The sequence below is a fragment of the Triturus cristatus genome, chromosome 4_1, assembly GCF_964204655.1.
Source record: "Triturus cristatus chromosome 4_1, aTriCri1.1, whole genome shotgun sequence".
Lineage (NCBI taxonomy): Eukaryota > Metazoa > Chordata > Amphibia > Caudata > Salamandridae > Triturus > Triturus cristatus.
The window spans coordinates 503,240,076-503,265,268 of NC_140585.1; the positions used below are offsets into that span (position 1 = coordinate 503,240,076).

The 25,193-nt window shown below is 44.0% G+C and overlaps 1 protein-coding gene across 11 annotated transcripts in view; it reads right to left on the reverse strand.

Annotated features, from left to right (window-relative positions):
* The window catches only part of C2CD5 (C2 calcium dependent domain containing 5), an 875,314-nt gene that overhangs the window by 723,154 nt on the left and 126,967 nt on the right, over nucleotides 1-25,193 (reverse strand). For all 11 annotated transcript variants that reach the window (XM_085652749.1, XM_085652748.1, XM_085652746.1 and 8 more), the window contains exon 6: nucleotides 15,287-15,442. In XM_085652749.1, the coding sequence (XP_085508875.1) occupies nucleotides 15,287-15,442 (156 nt within the window). The remainder of the gene's footprint in view (nucleotides 1-15,286; nucleotides 15,443-25,193) is intronic.

The following is a 25,193-nucleotide window of genomic DNA, read 5'->3' on the forward strand; positions in this document are numbered from 1 at the left end:
CAAAAGGCCACCACCTACACACTTCACTGAGCGTTCCCAAAACATCCCAAGGAATGTGTGGCAGAGGTGGTGACAGAGGGGTTTTGCTATCTTGGAGTTTCCATCACCATAGATCCTGATCTCTTATCAACGTAATCGTTCGCTCCTGCTGCAGCGCTTACAAGGAGATGTGTATCACTGGAGGACACTGCCACTTTCCCCATTAGGGACAGCTGCCCTCTTTAAAACTCCCTTTATATCCTGTAAGTCACAACATGTGCACTTCCTTCCAAGTATTTCCAAACAATAGAAAGTGAACAAAGGATATTATAGGACGGGAAGCCTTTGAGAATGGCACTTCAGAAACTGGTCTGGGTGTGGTACGACAGGGGTATTGCATTGCCTGACATACTGAAATACCACTGGGCGGCACAACTAGTAGCCATCAATCAATTTATCAATCACAAGATGAGCCTGCTTACCAAATGGCAAGACATGTATTATGTATGTATGTATAGGATTTATAAAGCGCTGGAATCACCCCCGTAGGGGTATCTCTGCGCTATAAGAAAGAGATTAGGCAAGAGGGGATTATACCAAAGCACTCTACACCTCTCCCTGACGGGCCCAACATAGACTACAGTCCAACTTTGGCACATGGTCCAGAACAGATGGGATAGGACAACAAAATAACACTGTACACTCCACTGCGGGATGCAGAAAGGCTAGGTACCATGGGCAGAATTCATGGCTTTGACAGGTGGGACTTAATAGGCATATCCCGCATGGGCGACCTATGGGCAAGAGGAGGCGTGATATATCTGTTGCAACACTCCAGAAAGAATATGTACTGTCAGACGCAGATTCATTTAGTTATCTGCAAATTAATCATGCATTACAAGCAGCAATGCCCAAAGGTATGGAGGTTCCGGAGTCTTCCCCACTAGAGGACAGAATTCTGATTGTCCACATGGCCCATAAGGCAATATCCCTGACGTACCAGAAATTAGTCAATAACTCCCCTGACCCCCTCACTAGGCTCCAGGAAAGGTGGAAAGCAGACATAGGTGACCTGGATGACGAGGCTGGCAAGAAGCTTTGGCATCCCCAATCGAGAAGTGACCATATCGAGCAAATTACAGTTGCTACAACTGAAAATACTCCACAGAATATACTACTCTTGTCGTAGTTTGGTTAAAATGGACAGAGTGGATGATCCTACTTGCAGTAGGTGGTGTGGCCACGAGGGAACACACTATCACACACTATGGGACTGCCCTCTCATACAACAGCACTGGGCAGCCATTGTCCAAAACTTGAACGGGGCCACAGGAGTGGAGATGGCCCCTACTCCGAAATGGTGCCTCCTCAATGTATGGGAAACCACTGATCCCAGTGTCAAAGAAAGAAACTAGGTGACACTGGGAAAGGTAATTGCTAAGCGCAATATAGTCAAGAAATGGTGGGCGCCAGACATACCAAAGTTACGAGATTGGATGGAAGACCTTGATTGGTGAATGATAGCAGAAAAAAAGTGTATGAAAGCAGGGGCTGCCCCAGGAAGTGGGAACAGGTCTAGAGTAAGTGGAACACTTACTGTGGGGAGCTAAGCAGGAGCCCGGAAAGGGGACTGCAGCAAGGGACTGACAGATGGGATGACCTCCCCTCCCCCCCTGAGATCGCAGCTGAATGTTGTAGAGGAAAAAGGGAAACGGCAAAGTGGTGTTAAGAGTCATTGTTTGAGTCCTTTTCTTTTAGCAGTTATCATAGGTAGGGCCTTCTGTTCTTGACAGTGGCAGGCAGTGAAATCTGCCCTCCAATTCCACCCATCTAAATTAGGTAGGCTGAATTAGAGGTGAGGGGTTTAATCACGGCAGTGACATAACAGTCTCCGCTGTGATTAAACCAAAGGTCCATCTGCAACTACATTTGGCAGGCAGACTGTTATGTTGGTATTATGTATGCTCATCACCACTGAGACTGCCTCAGTTTGAAGGTAAAATCTTTGGCCTGGACTTGGTGTATCTGACCTCCGCTCCATCACGATAGGCATGAAATAGCACCTAGGTCCTGGCCCACCACGAACTGTTGTTTTCCCATAGTGCTGGATTTTTTCTTAGCGCTTCTTGCCTTTACATTTTTTTTAATTCATATTTCCATTTCCCCTTACCCTATTTTGACTATCTTGGTGTGGATTCGCTCATTACATTTAGTTTGTGAACTTTCTTGTGTTGTGTTCTTTACTTTGGAATTGTTAGTACTACGTAAACTTAGCACGCACTTCTCTGGTGATTGCCTACTGTTTGTGCCATAGGAACAGGGGTTAAGCAGAGATTCTCTCAGAACTGTGTTTTGACTTATTCAGAGTGAATTTATTGTACTTCTTAGGGGTACAGTCAACTGAAAATAATAACCTCATTTCTGAAGTGTGGATGGGCTGCAAAGAAAGGGAGCTGCAGCCACCAAAGTGACAGATATGCAAATGAGTTACTAATTAACAGAAGTATAATTAAAAATGCAGAAGAGATTCCCTGAGTGGGATCCAGTTGTAGAGAGATGTCTAAAAGTGGAGCCTGACAGTAATGGAGACATGAGGTTGCTATTTGGCGTCAAAAGAGGAGGTTATGAAATGATACTGGTAGGAGGCACTAAGGAGGTTTGGAATAGGAGACGGTTCAACATGTCTGGGCATCTTGTGGTTTGCTGGGGATGCTATATAATGTGGGCATACAATATCCAGACACACATGCTGCAAAGTCTATGAGAAAAATACTTTTCTATACACCACCTCCTTCCAGAAGAACTAGGAGATTTAATAATTAAGAGGTGTGTACTGGACAACTGCAAGCTAATGCATGTACAACTTTTCTGACAACTAATTCAATTAAACATTGAAATAAAGGTAAATAGACAAAGCCATGGTAGTATTCTGCCTTATTCATGATTAGGTTTACATCTGTAGTTTCAACAAGGTTTACAGTAAGGAGAGAAACAGTTGGGAAAGGGTTCTTAGATGTCTACTCAAGTCAAAAGATTTTATTGAGTTAGATCTCAGCTGAGATCAGCAATATTTAACATTATATACATTATAAATATTTACAGATCAACAACAGTTAAAACAATTGTAAAAAGGATTTTAACAAATTTAAAAATGTTATAGCAGACTAACTCGTTTTGAGAAGCTATTACCACGTAAGCCAGTTCATGAACTTCTGTAATTTCACATTTAAATTACAGTGGTATTATAAAACGATTTTTAGCATCAACAGCTGCATTTGGACATACAAAACATTTGTGTCTAAAATCTTGGTCCCCGCCATCACAAAGCTCTCTTATTCCCATCAAACTGACAGTGCCATATCGGTGCCTTTCATAAACATTCAAAGGTAATATACGCAGTCTTAACATAAGTATTGTTCGTCTAACACTGTGATCCAAAGAAAGGGATACATATTTTTGAATATGCTTAAAAGTAAATGTATCAGAGTAAAATGTATATATTATTAACAACGAACAGTGGGCGATGTCACTCATGTAACTTATTCTAGGGGATGCGTTTTTTAATTATAGCTTACATTGAGCAGGAGTCCAAGTCTGTAAGTGAACTGGAGTATATTGTATTTCAGATAAGGCAACTCAATGATTTGCATACAAAATATTGTCTTTTGTGCTGTCAATAGCATATATCTCATAGTGCGGTCAGGAGCATGCATGCATTAAGTTGTAAGCCCATCTGGGCACATTAGCCATAGATTAAAAAAATAGGCAATTGTAAATGCAAATTCAAGGCCCTAAGGCTTGTGCAGGAGTAGCTTTGATGAGTGTCTGCCAAGAGAAACTGCATTATCTTTTGATATTTGTGAACAATTTATGTTATGAAAATAATATGCACAATCTGAAACAAGACACACACACATACTATGGCCACAACTTTTCAAGCCAAATGTAAAACAGTTACATTCCAATACCCTTTTCTCAGAAGTGCAGGGTCTAAAAATTATTCATTAACCAAAGGATTCTAAAGCTTGTTTGGAAACATGAAGTGTCACTGTAACCTTTGAAACGCCAACAATTGCAAATTCCTCGTGGCTGTCTATTTTAGGATATGAACGTGAATACCTTCCTCTAGGAGAAAGAGATATATAACATCAGCCCATCCAGTTCTCAAAGTAAACTTTGGACACAATCCCTATTTTGAAAGGTGCAAGGCAGATTTCTGTTTGCCTGCCAGTAAGTGAACAGAGAAGGAAGCTCCTTAGGCTTATACATATTGTACATGGTACTGCTAAGTTTTTTTAACTACTAAACCCCACAAGAAGACTTTCACTGAAACGTTTCTCAGAACATGCCCACAAAATTCGATGTGTATGAAACAGACTTTAATAAACAGCATTAACGAGTTCCTGCTGTTAGTTCCAGCACACCACTGTGTACAGGTGATTATACTAGATAGATTAAAATAATTATTTGAAGACTTAATAGTATACTTGCCTTACAGCCTGGCCAGATTACTACTAACCAATCCCGGGTCGGCTAGTTAATTGGTCCCTTGATGGGTGTTTACCATGGTCCGTGTCACAATATATCTAGATGATCCTAGCTTGTATGATTATACAACTAGTGTGGTGCAGCTTAAAATAATGTTTCAGTGTGCTGACCGAGAGGAGCGGACCTGTTTGACATTGCTCAGGGAGATGTTTAAGTTTTCACAAATATTTACCAATTTAGATAATTATAAGATGTGATGTACACTTAGTTTAAACAAATCCAACGACCTTATTCAGAGGAGGTCTGAAAAATTATGCAAGTGACTAACTTATTGGCACAAGTCGTCCGTCATCTCTGTTGGACCTCTTGGACATGTCACTGATTGAGCACTAGCTTCAGAACAGGAAAACTAAAGGCTTAGGAAAAGCTGTTTTACCTTGATCATCTTCACCCAAACGTACTGCGACGAGGATTTCAAAAGTTTCTTTTCTTCTCACGGACAATTAGTACAGATAGTAACTGCTAGAGGCCCTTTATCTGAGATAGAAAAGGAACCAAAGACGTGAAAATATATATATATCTCAGAACCTCTGGCCTCTACTATTTGGCCTTTCGGTGACAACTCTTGGTGACAGGCCCTAGGTTTGCATGCTTACCCATGCCTCTTGGGCAGGGCCTTTACATGGAAGCACCGAGACGAGTCACTGGAGGGTACTGGGAAGGGGAGGGCCTAGTGCTGGTGCTCTGCATGCATGCTCAGCTGGAAAATACAACAAGCATTGGTATAGCCAATAGGTCTCACCTTTGGGACCTTATAAGTGTTTAGCCATGCAACAGTTGCATAACTAAATACTTAGAAGGTCCCAAAAGTGAGACCTATTGGCTATGCAAAGCAGCCATGCGGCCGCGAAAATGAAAGTAATCGCGGTAAAGCGCGGCGCGCGTGCCCGCGCACATGCACCTTAGCGCTAGGCTGGCCTGGTAGCACTTTTTGGAGCCCTCTCAATAAGTCTCGCCAGACAAGCGCATGCGCTGGGTCAGGCGAGACCTAAAAAAGCGATGGATGGAATGCTTGAATTAATCTCAGCTACTGGTAATTACTTGAGAAGCATCCCTGTCCGTTTTATTTTTACACACCATGTCACCTCCGATTGGACACAGCAATATGCAAATCTGTCTGCCTGGTCCAATGGCAACAGTACAGCCCGAACTCCCCTGAACAGAACACAAACAAATCGGGATTGATTTTGGCCGTATTAGGGCCCATCAGTTGCGTATAGCTTTAGTCCAGTAGAAAAGTGTGTATGGAATCCACGTCTGGGCATACAGTCTTACTTACGGCCTCACACTGAAGTATACCAGAAAGTGATGGCTGGAATGCTTGAATTGATCTCAGCCGCTCGTAATTACTCAGACTGCATCTCAGTCCTTCGTTATTGTGCACATCATGCCATCTCTGATTGGACCTAGACAGATTGGTTCATGTAAGTAAATGCTCTCATTGTTATATAGTTATGATGCTTCCCTTTTCCTTTCAGTGTAGGGGTTAATATTTCACGTATCAATAACACATGAAGGGTAACAATGCTTTCAAGATTAGTAATCTGAAGGAAACACTTCCCTTCCTGCGCAAAATAAAGAAACAAACCTCAACCACATGTAGATCATTTATTACTGTAAACTTCTCTTCCACGCAGCTGCTAACCTACCAATGCCCCATCTATGCATCACAACATCGCCTTCAGACTTTGAGAAAGCAGGTAAATCTTTATCTAAGAAATTATTGACATTACAACCCAGCACTAACATCAATCAGATCCTCAACCCGGAATATTGTAATTTACAAGTGGACCCAAACACCAAAGTAATGAAAACTCCTCAGGCCTCAAAGCACCTCAACTCTATAAATGCATCCTTAGCAACAACACTGGCCTTTTCAATAACAACCACTGTCTGGCGAGGCCTGCTACAATTCAACACACTGAGCAGATCATTTTACCACCACATTCTTTATTGAACGCACAACAACTATCCACCTGATGGCAAGCAAAGCAATAGTATACCTGTTTACTTACAATGCTTTCTTCATCCAAATATAATGCATGATTTTTATCAACCTTCATGCCATCTAAGAACCAACTGACAATGCAAAACACCCACCATCAACATTCACAACCCTCCCCCAAACACAATGCACCATAAAAGCACTATGAAGGTAAAACCACGTGTCACCTGATATTCTCAAGAATAATCAGGAAGAAAAAGTGCTATAAGTAACAAAAGAACAAGAAATGGGATAGGATACAATTCCAGTACACCCAATAGAATGTGCACATTTGATCGTCAAGCCCAGCTGCATCACAGAGAAAGCAGTGAGAAAAAGCGACAGGAAAACTTTACATATTCAGTGGACAACATAGCATAAGAAATGAGACCATGAAAAAGTGGATAATGAAATATGCCAAGAAGGAAAAACATAACAAATCTTCTGTAGACTTACCCTTGGAATAATTAAAAATATCCTTACATACATACATCTAAGCCCCATTACTGCTGCATTTCAGAAAGAATCGCAGGTCCCATCTCTTAAAGAAACATCTTATTATTCAAGAAGGACCACATAAAGGTACAACATTAAACACTCTCTCCCCTCACTCCATTCCAACACTGCTAGGTTTACTGCTACACTTGCACATCATTCTCGAGCATTCCAATAAAGCCTAAGGAAGTCTTTCTAGACTCCATGGCAGGACTTTTTTCAAATTATACAGCACTTTTCACATAATAAATTGCTGCAAAACTAATACTGGTGCTGCAGCAGTTGACACATGCACAGCTCACTATAGCTTTTAACTCGAAACAATGTAGACGCCATTTTGCTCTGCATTAAAACAAACCAGCAATCCACATACACTGTTCTCAGCAAGTGAATATTTGCACTACTAGCAAAGCCAATTTGTCAACTATAACACCTTTCATCGTCCATTGCATTGTCCAAAGAACGTATATTGAAAACTTGCCCAAAGCTAGAAAAGCAATTATCTATTAGATTAATTGACATGATCATATTTGATTTGTTTCAGTTTTATGTCTAAAAATATCAAACTAGGGGATGTTTGAGATCTTTTCACAGACAAATATTAACTTTAAGAAAGAAAGACAACAATGATCAGGTAGGAAAGTAATGGGGAGGGTATTTGAGAAACCAAAAGAGCTGCATGGCATAGCAAACGAAAATAGAATACTAAATGTTATGGAACTCTTCAGATACTTTTTTCTTGATTTTAGCAATGCACACTGTTCTCTGTCGAGGAATCTGGTGTGAAGTAGGCCAGAGCATTGTTTAACTTTTTTTAAACGCACGTGGAGTCTGTGTCGTACGCTAAGTCTCAACTTCTGACATCATTTGATTGTAGTGTCTTTTTTCCTCAGCCATGATTTTTCCTTCAGGGATGCGAGGACTAGATTATAGACCTTGTTATGTTTTAGGTTCTTGCATGGCGTGATGCAGCTAACTTGAGAAGATGTATACCACCACTAAGATAAATCTACTTATTACAAAGGAAGAGGTTGAAGCAATCATATGGATCGTTTAAAAAAGCATGGCCTTCAGCATTTTTAAACATATCTACATTTCTCACAGCACTGGATGGAAAACGGAAGCATATTCCAATATTGGGACGCCAAATAAGAAAAGGAAGAGCCCTCGCTCTCATCTTGTGGATCCTGACAGAAGTCACAAGAACCATAGGTAAGGCCACCGCTGTACAGTGCTCTATGAGAATGGCACAACAACTTAAACATAATCCATTTGCAGATAAGCAACAAATGCAAGAGGTTCAGAAGTAGTCCCGAAGATGTCCTTGAAGAAAGGTTGAAAATTAATCTTGATGCGGTATTCTGAATAATTTGCATCCACGACAGTAATGACCCAATATTAGAACCATAAAGCGCATTACCATAGTCCAAACAACTAGTAATGATAGCCTGCACACAAGTCTTCCAACATTGCAAGGTTAACCACATAAATATGTTCCTCAGCAGACGGACAACACAAAAGCAAGATTCACAGACAGCATCAATATGAATTTTCATGCCAATGGTATCGTACAGGAGGATATCCCCATTTTGTGCCACCCGTCTTAGGAGACTGAAGTGCTCAATTCAATAGGCCATTAATCATCTGACCGGAACATTTTTGCATTTCCAAACAAAATATCCTTATCTCCATTGAGTTGAAGATGGTTCCGTTTCACCCAGCAGGCAACTGATTTCAGGCAGTCGTGGAATCTAATTCAGTTTAAGTTTAGATTTCCCATGACCAGAACAGCCAATCAGCAAAATCCAGAACAGTAACTATTTTAGCCACTGGTGCCATATAAATAATGAACAAAGTGGGGATAAGGCACCCCGCACTGTGTACTGGTGATCTTTGATCTGAATAGTGGCAAATAAAGGGTTTGAGTCCTGTTGGCCCAAAAAATAAGTAAGCCATGCCAATCCTCTAGAACATGGTTACTCAACGAACATTTTCCTGGGGGGGCCACGAAGTACTGTCTGTGGCGTGCCAGCGGGCCGCACCTATGCCAACAGAGCAAGAGTCGGGTTAATGATAGGTGGGCATAGAAATGAAATGAAAAAAACATTTGAATACCGCGATAGCTACCCTGAGGCATCCCAGCGCTGTAGACGGACGCGGACAGGAGAAAGGACTAAGCGGTTATAGGGACAATTGTTAAAAAGTATAGTTTTTAAAAGTTTGCGAAAGGGTAGGAGATTGGGCTCCGTTCGCATGCGTAGGGGAAGAGAATTCCAAAGCTTGGCAGAGCTGTAGGAGAAAGAGCCTCCGCCGCATCTAGCTCTCTTTATCCTAGGTAGTAGGGCGAGGGAGTAGGATGCTGAGCAGAGGTGCCTGTTGGGCTGGTAGGGAGTTATCATGGACCGGCTGATTATAGTGCCCTTCTTCCAGAAAGCCTTGTGCACAATGCACATGGGTTTAAATTGAATTCTCTCCCTGACCGGTAGCCAGTGGAGGCTCCTTAGGGTGGGAGCAGCGGACTGTTGTTGCGGGGGTCTGGAGGAGTGTGCGAGCTGCACAGTTTTGAATTATCTGGAGCTTGGATTGAGGGGCCCCTAGATACAGGGCATTCCCATAATCCAGGCAGGAGAGGATAAGACCTTGGACCAGGATTTTTTTTGCTTGAAATGGGAGCAGGGGGGAGTATTTTACATAACATCCTCAGCAGGCCGTAGCAGGCAGCCAAGAGTTTTGCTGCTTGGTAGTTGAAACTCAGGGAGCGGTCCAACCATATGCCAAGGCTTTTGACTCGGTCTCTGGGGACTGGAGCGTCACCAAGGCATTTCGGCCAGAGTTAAAAGAGGGGTAGTTCCCTAAAAGCATAAACTCGGTTTTGTCCCCATTAAGCTTTAGGCAAGAGAGTTCCATCCATTTGGCAACCTCAAGACAGCTTCCCAGGTTGCTTGGTGATTTTCCGGGGTGGTTTAATGCCACCACGAGCTGAGTGTCATCAGCGTAACTGATGATTTTTATGCCAAATGGACGGACAATCTCTGCCAAGGGGCTCATGTAAATATTAAATAGTGTGCGGTTCAGGGAAGAGCCCTGGGGCACATCACAACTGAGTGGCATCCGTTTGGAGACCACATCGCCTTCAAAGACCTGGAAGGATTGTTCGCCTAGAAAGGATTGTATCCAGGCGATGGCACTGTCTGACACACCCAGGTTCCCAAGTCTCAGAATCAACGTTTCGTGGTTTACAGTGTCAAATGCGGCACTGAGGTGGAGAAGAATGATTGCCGCAGAACCTCCATGAGCCAAGATCCTCCTAGCCTCCTCCGTTACCACGAGGAGGGCGCCCCTCGGTCCTATGTTGGGGACGGAAGACAGTCTGTGAAAGATGGAGTAGATTGTTGGCTTCTAGAAACCCTACCAGTACTGAGTTGACGTATTTTTCCAAAATCTTGCTCAGCGAGGGAAGGAGGGAGATGGGGCGGTAGTTGCTCAGGTTATCCTGGTCAAGATTGGGCTATTTTAGGAGATGCCTTTACCATAGCACATTTCCATACCGGGGGAACCAATCCAGAGGAAATGGAGGCATTCAGCAGGTCAAGAACCGTTGGTAGAATGTTTGCTATGACTGGTAACAAGTCACTGGGGGGCGCTGGGTCTAAGGGGGAGCCCAACTTTACCCGGTGCATGATGGAATCTAAGTTTACGAAGTCCAGGGGAAGGAACAGCTGTAAAATAGCTTGGGTTCCGCATCCTGTACTATTGGAGGGGGCCAAAGTTAATTTAGACTGGTTAGGAGTAAAGGTGAAGTATATATTTTGTATTTTCTGGTGGAAGAACTCCACCAGGTTGTTACAACGGGACTGAGCATCATCCGTGGTTGGTTGCTTATGGGGCAATTTTGAAAGGGTTTTGGCGATCTGAAAGATTTCCTTGGGAGAGTTAGAAGCTGCATTGATTTTCTCCTCGTAAAAGGCGACTTAAGCGATTTTAATTTCGCCTTTATAGGTTTTTATTGCCTCCCTATATTCGGATTTGCTAGAGACTGTATAGGTATGTCTCAATTTCCTCTCTATCCTTTTGCAGTGTTGTTTGAGATCCCGTAACTTTGGGGAGTACCAAGGGGACGAGGTCTAAGGAGTTCTGGGTCCAGCAATTACATTTCTCGCTGGCTAAACTAGGGTTAGGGTCCCTGTTAGGTCTGGAAGTTTCGAGGGCTGAGATCCAAAATTCTCTGGGGAGCTTAGACCAGTTGCGTTCCTGGCGTGAGGTTGAATTGGGTGGAAGGGTGTGGTCCGGGATTTCCCAGGTCAAGGGAATCAGGAAGCGATCCGACCAGGGTAGCGGGGTTGGTACTCCTGATGTAAGTTCGGAGCAGTTTCTAAAAACGGGGTCAAGTAAGTGGCCTTTAATGTGGGTGGGTTCGGATACTAGCTGCTTTAGCTGAAGAGCGGGGAGAGGCTCATTGTTAATTCTTTAGTGGTATGGTCAGAGGTGTTGTCTAGGTGGATATTAAGATCCCCCAATACTATGAAGTTGGATGGCGAGCAGGCTAAATTAGCGATGGTTGGTGGGAGGGTATTGAGGAATTGACCCAGGGCCCCGGGTGAGTGGTGATTAATAGCCCTGAGAAGGTGATAGTGGGGGAGAAGTCAATGGAGAAGAAAAGTTCATCGCAGTCTGGTATCTGGTCTGGGGAAATGCAGCAGTTAAAATGGTCTTTAAAGACTATCGCTAAGCCCCCCCCCGCCTTCCTTACGCTCCTCATGTTGTATGAGGTAACCATGAGGGAGATTTTGAGTGAGGACCGGCTCGGACTCATTATTAAGCCATGATTCCGTCAAGAAGAGGGCATCAGGTTTAAGTTCCTCCAATAGTAAGGCGATTTCAGTGGCATGCTTAGGGAACGACCTGCAGTTTAGCAAGAACATCTTTATAATTAAACGATTTGCAGGGGGGTTCCACGCCTTAATAACTGGCCGGAAGTTAAACCCACAGTGTGGACAGTCGATGTGTTCAACTGCTACATTCCACGAGTGTCGGCAGTTGTCAAATGTCGTTCCTCTTAGGTTGAGTAGGGCGTGTAGGCTATAGGATCTAATATGGGTCGGGGAATAGGCAGAGGTTGTGGCCCCTGGCACCGGCTGGACACAGACGGGCGCAGATGGGCTTGCCTTAGGCACGCCTTCGGCCCGCCGGTGGCGCGTCTGCAAGGCAAAGCTTGTGGCATGTGGGCTAAGTACTGAAGACGCTCCGCCCTCTCCGGTCTCCTGCCTGGAAGTGGGTGGGTAAGGTTGGGGGACATAGGGGGACGTGATGAAGATGCATGGTGTGGACAACAAATGGAGCCTCATGACTTCAGTCTGCCACCAACGCTCTATTCTCATGCACCAAGTAAACTATTAATGTAAAATGTGAGCGAGAAAGAGATCCTCATTTGGTGACAAAGCAAAAGATACACAATTGATGGACGGAATGCAGAACAAATCAAAACATTCACGCACAGTCAAGAGATCTGGGTTTATTTATTTATTTATTTTTAGCTTTTGTACCGCGCCTGAATCACCCCCGAAGGGGTATCTCTGCGCCAAGGATTTGCATTAGCCAAGTAGACAGACCTTAAGGAAATAGGGCAGTTTTAAGAAGTTTTCTAAAACGCAGATAGTTAGGGCACTGTCTCAGGTCGATTCAAAGCTGGTTCCAATAGAAGGGAGCGAGGTAGGGGAAAGACTTCCCGCCTAACCTCGCTTTCCTCACCCGAAGGACAACAAGGAGAGCCTTGTCTCCCGACCTGAGTGACCTGATAGGGACATAAGGCTTAAGTTTCCTGGAAATATAAGAAGGACCTTTGTTATGCAAGGCCTTATAGACAATGCATCAAACTTTAAATTTTGCCCGCTTATGGATGGGCAACCAGTGTAGACGTTGAAGCAAGGGAAAAGAAGGAGTTCATGGCGGGGCATTCATAATAAGACGTGCCGCCGTGTTTTGAACCACCTGCAATCTGCTTAGCGAGGACTCATTAGCAGATATCAGGAGAGCATTGCTGTAGTCCAAGCGGCTCATAACCATGGTCTGAACAAGGGTTTTGAGAGTAGAGTCCGGAAGAAGGGGGGAAGACTCGACGAAGCATACCCAACACATGAAAGCAACAGCTTACCAGATAACCAGAGCCTTCAGGGCAGGAGGAGAACCAAGGGCTGCTGGCCACCAATCAGGTGACCACAGCAAAGGAGCCTCACTGAAGAGCATAATCCCCGTCTTCTCAGCATTAAGTTGGAGAAAATTACTTTTCAGCCAATTTGCGGTAGCGGTCATACCGGCAGAGAAAGAGGACTGAGCCAACAAGGAGGATTTGTTGAACGAAAAGAGGAGCTGCGTGTTTTTAGCGTAAGAAATCGGCGTGAAGCCACAGGATCTAAGAAGATTGGCCAAGGGAGCAATGTAGATATTAAACAATGTGGGGCTGAAACACGAGCCCTGAGGAACTCCCTTGGTCAATTCCAGAGGCTTCGACCGAAAAGGGTCCAAATTGACAATCTGGGAGCGGGAAGACAGAAAACTAGTCATCCACTGAAACGCGGAGCCACTAAGTCCAATGTCCTCTAATCTACTCTAAAATCCATCATTCTTTTGCTCACCATGCCACCCAAGTTTAGACCTGTCCATATGCAAAACAGTTACGACATTGTGCCTCATGGGAAAAATCCAGCCCGAACTCCCAAGCCAGGTTCTCCCTGGACCGGAACCAAGCATCCTAGGACTGGTTTCATCAGGTGGCTGAATAGCAAAATGTGAAACCAGAAATCCTTTATTTATGCCAGTTTCTTAGCTTTCTGAATGTTCCTGATCTGGCAAGTAAACAACAGCCCAGAGATGCTCGTCACCAAGGGGCTGCAATTAAAAGTCAGGAGAGCCGCCTGTAAATTATAACCACTGCTAGAGATCACAAAAAAACGTAAACGCCTGGAACAATTACTTAAGCCGTCTCCTATCACACACCAAATTTCTAATAGCATCTGAGGATGTCAGACTGTTGCTTAACATGCTTTCCTTCAAGAAAAAAACTTGAAAACCAATCTATTCAGAGTTTAATTAAAGAATACTTTCACCCTTGATTGTTAGAAGCTGGTGTTTACTTTGTGTTGCATTTATTTTTTCAAGTGAAGCACTTGAGCAAACACTACACTAGTATCTTAAATAAATAATTAGTAAATTGGTGGCAAGCAACGGGGTTTGGAACATTATTTAACTGAGTGGCTTACAAAAAATGTACAATTACCTTTTCAGCCCATAGCTATATTCACCAATTCCTCACTTCTAAATTACTAGTCGACATAACTAGCTATGCAAAAGCCTTTGTCCCAAGCTGAAGAAATACCTTATACTCGTCCTCTCTAAAAGAGACATATAACACTCAAGTACTTGTCCTCATGAAATCACTAACTTTTTCTGTAATTTGCTATAGCTCGGATATTGGAGATCCAGGACAATGATGCCTTCATATTATTACATTTATTTTTCCCTTGAGGTGATAAATGTGCATCTCTCCTTACATTTAAGGTTTTTATGGTATCAGCTCTTTGCTTTCATTAGTGAATCTTTAGTTTGTCCTGAAAGGAAACGTAATCTAAACCAAAGTAACTGCCATACTCTTCTATCTAATCATAACGTAAGAATCCTATAAAGTCATTGTATGGTCACATCATTTTCTGATTTTACCACACAGACTGCTAGATTTAAAAAACAACGTTAACTGCAACAACCTGATTCACCCTTGAATTAAAGAGAGTCTGCTACATACTGTACCTCGCCATTACATTAGCTCACTGACTGAACTACCACAAGGATACACTTCGAATGTCCTTCAAATGCTTCAGGTTGTTAGGTGGTTGAAAATCAGCCATAGGAACACTTTAAGGGTAATTTAAAGCGGTTTGCTTTCCTTCAAGAATCCTGCAGCTGTGCCATGAAGAATAATGTGAACAGTAGTCAAACTACCGAGATGATGTTAAAGATTAGAATTTCTTAAACAACGCAGAATATACATTAAAATAATTTCTTGGACAATAGTTTAGAAAAAAGCTCTAGCAAAAAATAGAGCCAAGAAATGGAAAACAGTTAGCAGACCATTCCAAGCTTCACAGCATGGATATCCTGAGAATGATACACTGTGATATAACTTGAAAAGTTGCATGCAATAATCGGGTTGGTCTATCAAGCGTAGTCAGAATACATTTGCAGAAGAACAAATACTACTGAGATCATTAATGAATTAGAGAAGAATACCTGACATTAATGAAATAAGCCGCTGTCTGGCCTCATTGGAAGCTCTGGGAGTGCGGATTCGATCAATCCACTGGTATTCAGGATCCTCGTTGACCACCAATTCTTCAACAAATCCATGAATTGTTACAGCTCTGTAGCACTTAGGAATCGATGTTGCTGTTAATGAAATAAATGGTGCACATTTGAATACTACAGTTACAGTACCACAAAAGGAGAAATTTAGCCATTCTCCACTCCTGAGAAGCCCACAAAAAACTGTTTACACAAATGGAAAAAAAACCTCCATGTGAGGGCAGAGGATGGAGATAAAACTGGGCAAGGGTGGGGGAAAGCAAGGAGAGTGGCCACGGAATGGAATAAAAGAGTTGGAGTAAAGCAGAGTAAGGAATTCATGAATTTAAGAGGTACTTTCTATGATCATTGGGTTTGTCAATGAAGAGCACTGCGAATGAGGATGATGGGCACACACATTTTAACTCTTGCTCTTTGCAATACTTTTAAAAATAGCAATTTTTTTTCTTCTAACATGTGAAGTGTGTTTCATAGCATTGAAACCTAGCACACAAGTCAAAAAAGTTATCTGGTTAACTTTATCGATGACTTTATAACTAAAAACATAGGCTGTTTCCTATAACCAACTAATGAAAGTAACAGAAAATGTTTATGCACTTGGTTACAATAAAGTCAAACGTCAGAGGAAAAAGAAGATTTATTGTGATCCACCCACAAAATGGAGCACCAACCATCCCCAGCAACAGGTGAACATCAACTGCACAAGAAATACTGCAGCTATAGGCCTATACTGATTTGAAGGATTTAGCAATTTAACCATGATCAGGCACATCCTGGACTGCTGGAAGTCTGTGTTTTCAACAAGTTCTTCCCATAAAAACGGAGGAGGATGGCGTCAGCCTGAGCCTTGTGTTTAAAGTCTAAAAACTTGAGCCATAAAGACAGCCACATGGCCAGATCAGTGTTCATGGTTCTGGCAACTAAATCAATGTCCATGAACAGCAGCGGTTCCTGCTCTTCAGCTTCCTTGCCCATGGAAAGCATAAGCTGATGCTCTTCCTATGCAAACTATAGCAGCAGTGCCTAGAGCCATCAATATTGTATTAGAGGTGACAACAGCAGCTGGCCATGATGATTGCTACATACATGGACATAGATACATACTAGCTGCAACTGGGTCTGGCATTTACCAACCCGGAGTTTATATGTTCAATATTTGCAACGCTGGTAATCCCATGTCTCGAAACATCAGGACATGTTTAGTTGCTAAAGTGGCCAAGAATGAGCTAATCATAGAAATGTAAGGAAAAAATGTAGAAGACCTATGAAAACATGAAGAACAAAAACAAAGGCTTTTCATTTCAAAAAGACATCCTGCCAGCAATATTTAACAGAAGAATATTCGCACAATAAGACTGTGGGAGATACTTAAATACATTACTAGTAATATACCTGACGCAGACATATTTGAGACAAGCTAGACTACCAAATTAGCGATTCCCTACAACAGAAACCCCCAGATATGAAGACAAGAAACATTATGGCAATAGACCGAAGTACCTGGAACAAACATTACACATCAGGCTTACTTACATCTGTATCAAATAGGAGAGATTGGGGAAATATAATATATGTAAAACAGGTCACACGTCCTGACAGCAGCACAAATAAGCAATAAAGAATAAGAGTGGGAGAGCTGCACATTCATGATCCCTTGGTATCAATGTTATTTCATGAGTGTGTAATAATAAAGCCACAAATAAAGCACAACCCCACAGTGTAAAAGAATGTTGGCTAGCTTGTGGCAAACAAAGCAATGGAAATCCTTACACTGCCTCATATTAACAACTATTACTTTTCATGACTAAGCTTCAACTCAGGCATTTGTTCCAGGTGGTATAAACAGCTGACATCTGAGAGGGATAGTGTGAAGCATGGTGCATGAGATATGTACAAGAGGTACCCAAGAACGTAATTCACAGTGGTGTAATGTTTCTACACCTACAGTCTAATTGGGTGCATTTTCCAGTGGTTGAATGAGGGTTAACAGTACTTACCTTGCTTTCAGCAGTGGCAATTATCTCTGAAAGACTGCTTGCCTTTCAGGTTTTCATCTTACATTTGTCAACCACCCCCTGCACATACTGCAGCTCTCCAAAGTCAGTTGCTTAGTATTATACGGATACATGCATTGGTCATAGCTCATTCACTGAATCAACTTTATGTGTGTACTTCGGTCAACCTTGGATGCATAAAGAAAGGTTTTCAATATAAAGGCTGCACTAGATGTCAGGAATGTTGCTGATGATCATGAAAATTACTTGATCTGGTCTGCAACCTATCTACAATAAGGCTAAATATCTCCTGACCTCATTCTCTTATTCACTTCTTTAATCTAAAGTTCAAAAGGTAAAACCCACCACAAAGCAACGTCCACAATTCTACGGTACTTGGATCTGGTCACGTTATCTATAGTTCTGTAGAAGATAATGAGGTCTATAAGAGAGAGCACGTTTAATGAACTAGTCATATTCATCCTGTGAGGAAATCCATCCCGGCCCCCAAAACATACCTGCACAACAGGACGAGGGTACCCCCTCCGACGACCGGAGGCAGGACGTGACCCAGAATCAAAATAAGTATCCCATCCACTTCCAGGAAATAACCCCTCCTGTTATGTGTCATCACAGGACGAGACGGGTTGGTTGAACCCTACACCTGGAAGCGGAGCTAACCCTGGAAAGACACTCGTGGAGAGAGAGAAAACCGACGATCCAGAGATAACTAGGAGAGACCCGGAATTGTGGAAAGAAGACGAAGACAACTCGACAGAAGCTTATGTCCCGAGAAATCCAGTGGAGGGAACGCGAGAGGAAGGCGGAGCAGAGGAAGAATCCGAGAGCTGGAGCAAGAAGTGGTGGTGTCCACCGGAGGATGCGGAAGTGCGGCCGCAACTCAGGAGAGTGGGGGCGGAAAGGGTGAGTGCTGACGGGACGGGTGAGTAGCTGTTTAGGAAACGACCACGTCGGCAAGGTGGGGAGCATGAAAAGGCTAGCTCCTGGCACTGTTTTTGTCTGTCCTCACTAGACACATCCTGAGAAAACCCTCACACCACTGATCCAGGACACATAGTAACCGCCGATAGGCTGTTAAATATAGCTGGTGCTTACCCCGACCTGTAAAGAGAACTTGCGAACTACGCTGGAGAAACCCGTGGAAGAAGCATTCCACAAATATTTGTTCTTCCAATTATTTTTTGTTAACTCCCCCCACTTCATTACCTTGGTGCACCAAACGGGTGAGGTGAAGAGATGGTTTCCTTTTTTCCCAGTTACTGTCTGCTCCTTTGTTTTGCTCATTTCGAAGCCTCTGGGGAAAGCATCCAACCAGGAGAAGGTGAGAAGAAGGAACTAGGGTACTGGAAGGAAGAGGAAGAACCGAGATACACCAAGAGGTTCCTTATAAGCAGGCTGTGAAATCTGAGAGACCAAATAAAATACCACCATTAAGACATATATCCAGCATCCGCATCTGTTTATCTGGCCTGCCCCCCCACAGGTGGTATCAGAAGTGGGATCCGGAGACATGGAGGCCGTGATAACCCAGATGGCAGAGAGCCAACGGAACTTGGAAAAGGTCATAGAGAAGTTCTTACCGGAGGCCGAAGAGAACCGAGAAAAGCTATAACAGGCATTGACTGGTCAAAGCCAGACACAAGAAAAAGCCATGGGAAAGCTAGCTGAGGCCATAGGGCAACAGAGGGGGTCATACCTCTCTACCCTCCGTTGTCATGCAGAGGTATGTGAGCGGTGAAGATCCTGACTACTTTTTCAACAATTTCGAACAAATGGCATTGGTGGCAGCCTGTCCCGCGAACAAATGGGGTAAATACTTGGGTCCGTTATTATCAGGAGACCTACAGGCAGCATATCAGATGGCAAATATGCAAGGAGTGACCCCATATGCAGACATTAAACAGTGTATATTGGAATGATTGGGTATTGACTACGAGACATATAGGATACGACTGCGACAGTTTAAAGAGGGGCCTCAAGAGACACCCAGAGCTTTGTATTTGCAAGACGTTTTATTTAATGCTTTTAACGTGGTTTTAAAGGGCTTTGAAGATAAAGCGTGTATTTCTTTTTAAACTAAAGTTCTCTCAGCAGCAGGGGCACACTCTTCTTACCTGTGCGCTGTGTTCCCGAGCAGGCTGTCATTGTGGTGCTGGGCTCGGAAGCGGCCATCTTGGGGGGATCGAAGGGTGACAGACTAGTTGTCTGGACGCCTGCCTATTTAGGGCAACGCTTGGCCATGGACTCAAGGGATATTTTACCTACTGGGTCCTGCTTAAACTGTAAGATGACGCTCCCCAAGATTCTGCATCAACAGGTTAAGACTAAGAAGGTCCTCGATCTACGGGCCGGCTTTATGGCTAAGACGATTAGTTGTATTTTGATTAATGCCAGGTCATTAGTAAAACACAGTATTGAATGCGCTAACTTGATGGAAGATAATGGGATAAAATTAGCATTCATTACGGAAACATGGACGGACGAAGCGTCCGGACCGGACCTAGTCAAAGCCACCCCACCCGGGTTCCAGTGTGAGGTTCTGAACAGGCCAATTAGGAAAGGAGGGGGGCTGGCTATCCTCTATCATAATTCTATTCAGGGGACTTTCAAACCTGTAAACTTGCCCACATGTGAAGCCCTCTGCTTTAACCTTAATTTAACACATCACCACTCTTTTAAGGGCACTCTACTATATAGGCCTCCAGGAGCCAGACTTTATTTTTTCCCTTCCCTGGGAAAGAAGAAGCCCTACTGGGCGATTCTTACACTATTCTTGGAGACTTTAATTTCCACTTGGAACTCGCTAATGACCTGGAGACAGCTCGGTTAATGGATTTGATGGAAGCCGCAGAGCTCACACAGCATGTTAAAGGACCCTCTCACCAAGCGGGCCACACCTTGGATGGTGTTTTTTCCAATTTTCCAGGTCTGTCCTTTGTGGGCCTACTGCCTCAGGCCTGGTCGGATCATGCCACGGCGCTGTTTAATCTTAATCTGAAGAGTCAAAAGACTAAAGGTAGAGATTCAAGAGAACAGATTAAAATTAGAGCATGGAATATGGTGGAGGCAGGGAGCCTGCATAATGCACTGACCTCTTCAGCAGCCCACATATCGTTTGGAATGAAGAAGCAGTAGCCTCATATACGAGATGGCCCTCGCAGGCTTGTGAAGAACTAGCCCCACATAAATTTATCACGCCTAAAAGATTTCTTCCTTCGGCCCCCTGTTATTCAGAGGAGTTAAAACGGCAAAAATGTACGTGCAAACGTCTGGAGCGTAATTGGAGGAAAGGGTATCTTGATAATGAGAAGGTGTTATACAAAACTAGTTTGCATATTTATAAGCAAATGGTACGGTTGGCCAAACAGAAATACTATGCAGTCCAAATAGAGTCGGCCAAGAACTCCTCTAGAGAGCTCTTTCATACGGTCTCCAAGTTGGCCACCCTTAGGCCATCTACTATCCAGTCCAGCCCGGAGCTTTGCGAAGAGATGGCTTCGTTCTTTCAAACAAAGGTTACTAATATCTTCTCAAGCCTTTGTGATCCAATAGACGATGTCTCGTCGGAAGGTACGGATTCTGTAGATTCAGAACCGCCGGAAGGAACTATGCAGGTGTTTAATTCACCCACTGTGCAAGACACGTTGGAGCTTTTAACAGGTTCTAAATCTGGATCACCTCTAGACCCTTGCCCTCTGAAAATTATTAAAATGGTCCCGGTCCCTATTGCTCGATATCTTACCCCCATTTTTAACGGTATGTTCGATGGTGGCCAGTTTCCTAAACAATGGAAGACGGCCTCCATACTACCTCTTTTAAAAAAGCCCAGCCTTGACCCTCAGGATCCGAATAACTTTCGGCCTATTTCCCGCCTGCCTCTTCCCGCCAAGATGGTAGAAAAGGCAATGAATAGACAACTTAGTGCCTTCCTTAAGAAAACTCATAAGCTCGATCCCTCCCAATATGGCTTCAGGGAAGGACACAGCACTGAGTCTGCCTTGATTAAAGCCACGGAGGAAATTAGAGCAGCAGTGGACCAGGGAGGTAGGGCAGCCCTGATCCTGTTAGATCTCTCAGCCGCATTTGATACGGTCCATCATGGGCTTTTGATGGACCGTTTAAGGAAATGCGGGGTTCAGGGCAAAGCTTGGGAGTTGCTTAACTCATTTCTCTCTGACAGAAGCCAGATAGTTGCATTTGGCAAATTTCACTCAAAATCCTTTTCATTACCTTGTGGGGTCCCGCAGGGGTCGTCTCTAAGCCCGACCCTCTTCAATGTTTATGTCGCTACCCTGGCTCCAGTTATAAGTGGCTACAGGTTTAGGATTACCTCGTACGCAGACGATACACAAATTGTGGTATCACTACTACCTGGCAAGGAAACTGGATTGGATACGCGTTTCCAGTCATGCATGGCAGAAGTAGGACGTTGGATGGCAAGCAATTGCCTAAGGTTGAACTCGGATAAAACCGAGGTGATGTTGTTTGGAAACAACCCTAACTTTTGGACTCCCTCTTGTTGGCCGTCTTCACTGGGGTCTCTCCCTACCCCAGCTGAGTAAGTCAAAAACTTGGGTATACTGTTAGATGTAAAATTATCTATGGGTTCCCAGGTCAAGGCGGTAGTTTCCAAAACAGGTTACATCTTAAGAACATTGAAAAAAAATCCTGAATTTGCTGCCGCTAGACTGTCGTAGAACCGTGGTCTCGGCCTTGGTTTTATCAAGGCTGGACTACTGCAATAGTCTATACTTAAACATACAGCAAAAACTGTTGCACAAGCTTCAATGCTCCAAAATGCTGCGGCTAGACTTCTTACGAGTACTCCCAAATTTGCCCCTATCTCCAATGTTATAAAAAAACTGTACTGGCTCCCGGTCGGGAAGTGGGTTCGGTTTAAATCTCTATGCCTGGTTTTCAAAGCTCTGCATGGAGAGGGGCCTGACCATCTTAAAAGACAATTTCAATGGTATACTCCACCGCGCTTGCTCCGTTCGTTAGAAGCAAAATTGATCGCAGTCCCTTCTACAAAAAAAGCCCTTTGGGGCGGTCATAGATTCACTTTCGGGGCGGTAAAATCCTGGAATAAATTGCCTTTTCATTTAAGAAATGCCAATAATCTGCTTAGTTTCAGAAAGGATTTGAAGACTTGGCTGTTTGTAAAATAACTCTCCCTGCCATGGCCTTGCCCTTGGAGAAGTAGTCAGCGCCAGGACACCTATCTGGTAACCGCACGCTTTAAAAATCGCCTTAACATAACATAACATAACATAAAGGACATGGCCGACAGGTGGTTGAAACCCATAGCCACAACCAAGGAAGAGATAATGGCCAAAATGTATTTAGAACAGTACTTGTCGTCCCTTCATCTCCCAATACAAAAGTGGGTTCGATAGCATACCCGGCTCACACTAGAGTCAGCTGTGGAGATAGACAGTGCTAACAGCAGACCGCAAGAAATCCAGAAGGGCCGAGAGGAGACACCTTGGAGACCCGGAGGAAGTGGGGGTCATCGTCTTCCTCGACCCTCTATCATGAGGAAACCAGACCCCGTTAGAGTCATACCCAATCTTCCTGTACTTAGACCGCCAACGGCTGGACCACAGTGTGGTGGTATAGGGCATATAGCAAGGTTCTGCCCACAGAAAGAAGAACCTATGGAGATTGGAGTCATAAGAAACTACTACTGTTCCCCTCCAGAGAAGAAAACACCTCCCCACCATTGCCGGCTTTCTGTGAACAGACAACCAGCCACAGTCTTGGTGGACACAGGCTGTCTCCAGAGTGTCCTACGACCCCAAGACCTGAACCAAGGGATAAAACACACTACGGAGACTGTGACCATATAATGTGTACACCGAGACAAAAAACAGTACCCTACCATGGATGTGTCTATCCAACGCAGATCAGAACCAGCGTCAACCCTATGGGTAGGGCTCATCCCACAATTACCAGAACAGTTAATTGTCGGAAACGATTACCCCGACCTGACTGGGTTACTTCGACAAACCCAAGAAGAGGGAGAAAAGTGATGGGACACCGCTCCATTTTCCTAGGATGACAAACCGGAAGGGCCACCTTCAAAAGTTAGAAAAAGCCCGACGCAAAGACGAGAAGAGAAGAAGAATCATATCAGGGATTTTCCTGTCCTAAGAGAGGAAACCCCCTGGGTAACCGACAGGAAATTCCATGCAGCTCAAAGAGAGGATCCTGTTCTGCAAGAGGCCTGGAATATGGCAACAACGCAAGAAGACCCCCTTCAAGTAGGTCCCCAATATTTTGTGAAGAAAGGGTTACTATATAGAAAGGGGGGCCCAACACAACATCCACAGTTATTAGTACCTGGACCCTTTCGTGATAAAGTCCTCTACCTCGCACACAGTGATCTATTGGGTAGGCATTTCAGTAATGAAAAAACCGAGAAGGCCATCTTGGAGAGATTCTACTGGCCAGGGATATACCAGCAGATAAAAACCTACTGCCGTGAATGCTCCATATGCCAGAAGAATAGCCGATATAGGCCTGCCCGTGTACCCCTTCATCTGCTCCCCATCATAGACGAGCCCTTTTGTCGAGTGAGCATGGACATCATAGGTCCCCTGTTACCCTCACTGAGTGGTGTCGTTATGTGTTGGTCTTGGTCGATTGTGCCACCCGAATGTCTCCAATATCGCAAAAGCCATGGTTAATATCTTTTCCAGGGTGGGGTTCCCGAAGGAGATGTTAACCGACCAAGGCACACCATTTGTTTCCAAGCTCATGAGACTGGTATGCTCACAGCTAGGAATCACACAGATACGCACGGCCACATCCCACCCACAAACCGATGGGTTGGTGGAACGATACAACACCACCTTGAAAAGTACTCTAAAAAAACTCCTAGCTCTTGAAACCACGAAACAGGAGGAGATGCTGCCACTAGTTCTGTTCGACATCTGGTGCAAGGTCCAGAAAAGTACAGGCTATTCTCCTTTCGAGTTATTGTACGGCCGACAACCTCGTTCTTTATTGGAGACGGCTCACGAAGCATGGGAGAACAAGAAACACGAAACCAACCTCAAAACCCATTTAGGCCAAATCCGGGCTATCGTCCGAAATAACATGGAAGAGGCACAGACCGCACAAAAAGCCCAATACGACAAGAAAGCCAAGGAGAGATCTTTCAACGTGGGTGATCCCGTACTGCTGATAATGGCATTGTCCGATCATAAGCTGTTAGGCCAAAGGCAGGGTCCTTACACAGTACTTGAGAAGGTGACTCCTGACACCTATTGGATCGAGCTACACGCCAACCGGGGAACATCCCAAATAAATCATATAAATCTGCTAATAAAATGGGAGGGTCCTGTTCTTATGTTGGTGGGGGTAACGTTAGGACAAAATCCGATGTTTGACCAATGTATAGATACAGACCTCTCACAACCCTTAAAACAGAACCTAATAGAGAGACTTCACCCTTTGAGGCAGGTGTTTTCCCTATCGTCAGGAAAAATGTCCTTACTGGAGCACTCCATAAAAACCCTTCCAGGGAAAAGAGTATGCCTGAGACCCTTTAGGATACCTGAAGCACGCAGAGAAACCATCAAGGAGGAGGTCCAACAGTTGCTGCACATGGGCATCATAGAACCCTCGGTTAGTGAATGGAGTTCGCCTATTGTCTTGGTGCCCAAACCCGATGGATCGATTTGTTTCTGTATAGACTTCAGGGAAGTCAATAAAATATCAGAATTTGACTGCTATCCATTACTTAGGGTGGACGAGATGATCGAACAAATGGGCAAAGCTAAATACAACAGCACCCTAGATCTGTCTAAGTGGCA